The 5,578-nt window shown below is 43.2% G+C and overlaps 1 protein-coding gene across 1 annotated transcript; it reads right to left on the bottom strand.

The window, feature by feature from the left end:
* Positions 1–299: 299 nt before the first annotated feature.
* LOC137647325 (toll-like receptor Tollo) lies at positions 300–5,198 on the bottom strand. Its single transcript, XM_068380728.1, has one exon. It carries the CDS (start codon positions 5,063–5,065, stop codon positions 989–991), a length of 4,077 nt encoding a protein of 1,358 aa, XP_068236829.1. The 5' UTR covers positions 5,066–5,198; the 3' UTR covers positions 300–988.
* Between the last annotated feature and the right edge of the window lie 380 nt (positions 5,199–5,578).

Below are 5,578 nucleotides of genomic sequence, written 5' to 3'. Positions count from 1 at the left end.
TCAAAATTGACAATTAGATTTAATATCTAAAATTTAATTATCCCATTATATAAATATACATGATTAGATATCCTTTGAGCCTCTTATCAATCAAAAATATATTTAAATATGAATACAGTAAATTATTTTTCTTTCCAACATATCACAATGGAATATTTATTTCCTTCCACTTTAAAATTGATCTTTGTTATATTGCATACATTGCCATTTTAATTATTTGACTATGCATAGTTCGTCACAATACTAAAAATGAACAATTCAACACAGACAAAATTGGGTAGCTAATAAGAGACATCACTTTAACAAGTCATCATTTTATTTTTTGTAATTATTTGATTTTATAAAAATACCCGTTCAAACTCATGACTTGAGCTTAATGTAACAGCTAAATATTATCACACTTTGGCCATAAGTATCACGATTTATACATATTAAATTATAGTACAGTATTTACAAATATTCCTCTTCTTTTTTTTTTTTTGTTTCTCAGACATAATCAGCAAAGAGCCCATATATACTCTACGCGGGAAGCTACGTCCACACACAATTATATCAGCCCAAAACATTGTTGCAACAAAGGCCGTCAGTTGAAGGCACTAGAGCAGATGCTGTCTCATTAAAAAAAAAAAAATCAATGTAAATATTTTTTTTATGACTAGACACAAACAATTAACACATGATAATTTTTTCTTCTTCTCCCTCACGAAGTCTTTTCACCAAGCCTCCTCCTTTTATGTTTTGGTTTAAACGTCAACTACAACACTATTACACCTATTGATTAATTAATGATAATTGATCCATTCACAGTTTTGGTCCTCACGACATTATTTTATTTGACACATCCAACAGACATGACATACATACTGCTGCCAACAAGAACATAGATTTATATATATATTTATATAGATAATTCTTTTAAATCTCACATATACCAAGATTAATCATTTTAATAATAATATAAATTACTTCTTTTTAATAATTTGACAGTTTATATGAAATAGGACGCCGTGACTGCTGGCTGATCGAAAGCCTGAATGGTCGGACCAGTCAGAGGACGTCGCTGTTGACTGTTACTGACTGAGAGGTATTGGTGGGGAGGGGAAGGAGACTGCTGTGACTGCTGCTGCTGACGGAGGTGGTGATGGAGTGTGTGCACCGAAGGGAGGGTGGACGGGGGCAGTGCTGGCGTAGTTTCATCAATGGAGGCATAGATGTGGGAGTTTCTGGCGGCCCCATAGTCGATGGACATGTAGGAATGACTGAGACTCGGGGCGAGACTAGACTGGGCCGTTTCTACACTGACGAAGGTTTTGTCGAGTTCCCCCGGGTCACTGCTTATGGACGGCTGTGTCTGGTGATAGTGGGGGTGGTGAGGCTGTTGCTGCTGCTGGAGATGATAGTGAGTAACTGGGGTCTTGATGGTGTTCGTGAGCACCATGTTAGGCACCAGCTGACCCTGTTTTAGAGTGTGGTTGGGGGATAAGACGGGCATGCTGTTCCGCATGATGTAGTTGGTCTCGGTGATGTAACATTGTTGGGATATCTTGTTAGTGCCACTTGGGAGGGAGGCGTGGAGCTTACTCCAGAAGGATTTGTCTTCGTATCTCAATTTCGTGGCGCCCTTCACGACGGACGAGAGGTCAGAATCCATCTCGCTCTCATTCACGTCACCGCACATGACGACGATAACGCGGTTTTTAAAGTTTTTGAGCGCCTCCAAGTGGGCGGCTTTGAAAGAAAATTTACACCAGTCATGATCAACAAAATTTTTCGTTAAGACTAGAACTGTTTTATGACTTGATTCAATAGAATGGACGATGAAATCTCCCACATATGTACCGACTGTTTGGTAATCCCTGGAGGCAAGGCACAGCTTGTAAGAGGGGTCACCGTTTTCGAGTTCAGCAGCAAAGATTTCGGTAACAAAGGGAGCGTCCATTTCACTATAACTAATAAAAGCATCATACACTATGTTCCTCTCGTCCTCCTTGGGAGGGGTGGGCTGTGAAGGGAAACATTTCAGCCCACATTTTTTCGATACACTTTGTTGCAATCGGACTCTGAATACAGCAAATACAACACCCACAACCAAAACTACGAAGAATATACCGAGGGTAATTAACACTGGTTGCAAGAAATCATTTTCTAGCTTCTCTTGCACAATGGATGTTGCAACAAAATTTTCACATGAATATGAACTTTCAAGCACATAAGGACCGGGGTCCCCAGAGGAATTAGATACACAGAATATAGATTTAGCATCATGAACAACATCTGTTTCCCTAATGAGCCAGTTCTTAAAGTCCACCATGTACCGGCACTCGCACGACCACGCATTGGCACCGAGTGCCACGTGTTTGAGACCCGAGTTGAGCTTCAGGTGCCACACCGGGAAGTCGAAGATGAAGTTCCCATCCAATCTCAGAACTTCCAATGCCTTAAGACCGGTAAAGCTGGCATTATTAATTACCTTTAACCGATTGTTCTGAAGGTATAACTCACGTAAATGTTCCAGGTGTTCGAACTCATACCCGTGCAGTTCCACCAACATATTGTCATGGAGATGGAGTTCCTTGAGAGAGGATAGGCCGTGGAAAGTTCGGTTTTGGATCCTCTCTACCCTCGAACTGTTGATGTAAAGAGCCCTTAGATTTTTTCGACCAATGAGGTGGTGGGCATCGAGTGTTGGCATCTCATTGTTATCCATGAAAACAACAGTGGCATCCATAGGTATGTCATCTGGAAGTTGATGATGATTTCTGGCCGAGCAGTCAACGATGTTCGTTGCCCATGTGTCATCGTGGTAACATGAGCATCCCTTCGGGCATGTCATCTGACAGTCACAAGCGATGAAATCACAGCACTGGCACAGAGCAAAGCAGTGGGAGGTGTAGGGACATAGAAACTGAGACGGTTGAGTCTCAAGGAAAGGAATTCTGTTCTCTTCGGTACGAGGGTAAGGAAGAGTGCAAATCACCTTATCCAGGTCCATCACACGTGGATGCTGTCTCAGACCGCTGATCTGATGGACACGATGCATCCATTCCATGTTGCAATCACAGAAGATGGGATTGCCACCTATATAGAACTCGGGAAGGTCACGGTCTTCGGGGACAGGCGGGAGATTGATAGAATTCAAATCAACCTTACTGAGGAGATTATCATATAAGTCAACCATAGAAAGATTATTTTTGTTAGCAAATGTTCCTGCACCAATGCTAGTGATTTTATTACTATTTACAAAAAGAAGTTCAACACTGTCTGGTACTGACGGACCACTAAGACTTTCTAGTTGGTTATGACTTACGTCGAGAGTTCTCAGTTCCAGTTTGCCTTCCAAGTTGAAGTAATTTCCCAGGTCCCTGATCTTGTTGTCGTGGAGGTCGAGGTATTGGAGTTGATTTGGAATGAGGGCGTAATCGAACCACGTGATGCGATTGTCAGACACATTAAGCCACAGAAGATTAGGCAAAGAAGCGAATAAACCATTAATATCACTCATCTTATTTCCATCCATTCTTAACAATTGCAATCGCGTATTTGTATCGAACACACCGTGTGGCACTGATCCTAATTCATTACGCGACAGATCTAAAACTTCTAGGTATTCAAGACCCCCCAAACATGACTTACACATCCCTCTCAGACGATTATTAGACATATCCAGGTGCCTCAGACCGTTCAGGGGCGTGAGGTCATCTTTGGTCACACTCGTTATAACATTATGACTGATCTTTAGAGTACGGAGGTACTCTGCAGCACGAACGGCCTCCGGGATCGAATCCATGTAGTTGTACTCGAGCCGCAAGTCACGAAGATTCGTGCAGTTGTTGAAGGCATCGGGAGCGATGCGGGAGATGTTGTTGTGGGCGACGGACAGAGAAGACAACACGTGCAAACCCAACAAACTCCTTCCTTCCAAACCCACCAATCTGTTGTAACTCAGGTCCAGTCGATGCAAGTTGGCCAAGGGAGAGAAGGTCATGTCCCCGATGATGGTCAGCTGGTTGTGGCTCAAATCCAGAACCTGGAGAGCCGACAGGTCACGGAACATGTCGAGGTTGACCTGTGAGAGGCGGTTCCGACTCAAATTTAAGAAGACAAGTCTCACCAAACCTCGAAATGTCTCTGCCGTCACCCATTCAGACGTCAGTTGGTTGTGGGACATGTCTAAAACAGTCAGACGACTTAGTGCTGCGAAGAGTCCAGGGGCTAAAACGCTGATGGTGTTGTTGTGCATGTAGAGCTCCGTCAGGCCTAAAGTCTCGTTGAATACTTCTGGGGGAAGTGCCACGAGACGGTTGCTTGAAATGTTGAGGAGGCTCAATGAATTAAGTGCCAGGAAGGCTCCGTCGGCCAACATTGAAATATCATTATACTGAAGATAAAGTTCACGAAGAGATTCCAAACCGGCCAATCCAGACTCTGGAAGGACAACTAGGTCATTTCCAGAGAGGTCAAGGGTGACCAAATGGGCACCACAACTTCCACTCACGCCGATTTCAGAAACATCTTGAAGACGATTCCAAGTCAGGTTCAGGTGTCGGAGACCCGGTAATGGACAGAAGACACGTTCGGGCAGATTCCAAATATTATTTTGCCCCAAGTCCAAGCGTTCCAGGTGTGGCATTCCAACTAAACTGTCCGGACTAAGTTCGAGGGCCATGGCACTCCAGTCACTATTATGCGTTCGCACTGTTAGCACTTTCATGGCATCAAGTCCGAGGAAAGTTCCAGCCGGCAGTCCGGTCAATTTACAATACTCGATCGTGATGGTATCAAGATTAAACAAGCGCTGGAAAACTCGGGGCTGGAGAGAAGATTGGAAAAACAAGACATCACTGCAAAAGATTTCCAGATCGGTAGTGTGTTCGCTTTGCGAAATCGAGAAATTACTAGTGTCAAAGTCACTGCCAATGGTTCTCAAATTACAAGATAAAGTCACATCTTTTTGCTTATTGTCGCGGTAATTCCAATTACAGTTTTCGGGAGCATTGTAATTAACAGCAGCTGATGTGCTTAAAACACTCGCCAAAACACTTATTACCACTGCCAACTTCATCATGATGGCCTAAGTCCCGAACACAATTCTTATAACTGTCTTTCGCTTTTCTCTCTGTTACACCTCGATCATGTCAGCGAAGTTCGCGAGCGACTACGAGAAGAGAGCGTTGCATCTCTACGTTGACAGTGCGAGATATAAACTAACCTCGGCTTCCTAGCACCGCCCGTACTTGTAACTTGGCCCGCGACCCGCACAGTTGCCACACTTCGCGACTTTTACTAACTTCCAGCCAAACTATGCTGCGTAAGTTCGTTTTCTTTGCTGTTCAAGTATCCCAAACTCGCTCAATTCTCCGCAAATGGAATCGTTGGTATAAATCATCATACTGAAAATGATTTAATTAAAGATATTTTCCGATTTTTTAAATCAATTAGTTGCGTTGACTTCCACCAGAGCGGCGCAATGCGTCATGATGACGAAGGGTCAAAAGGAGGGGCCAATAGACTTAGCATAAAGACCAGGCGCTTGCCAAGTTTTATATCTAATAAGACTTTATTCCTACTGTCTTTTAAA

The sequence above is a fragment of the Palaemon carinicauda genome, chromosome 9 (assembly GCF_036898095.1).
Source record: "Palaemon carinicauda isolate YSFRI2023 chromosome 9, ASM3689809v2, whole genome shotgun sequence".
Classification (NCBI taxonomy): Eukaryota; Metazoa; Arthropoda; class Malacostraca; order Decapoda; family Palaemonidae; genus Palaemon; species Palaemon carinicauda.
The sequence above is the reverse complement of the archived record's forward strand: the minus strand, read 5'-3'. Positions and strand labels throughout refer to the sequence as shown.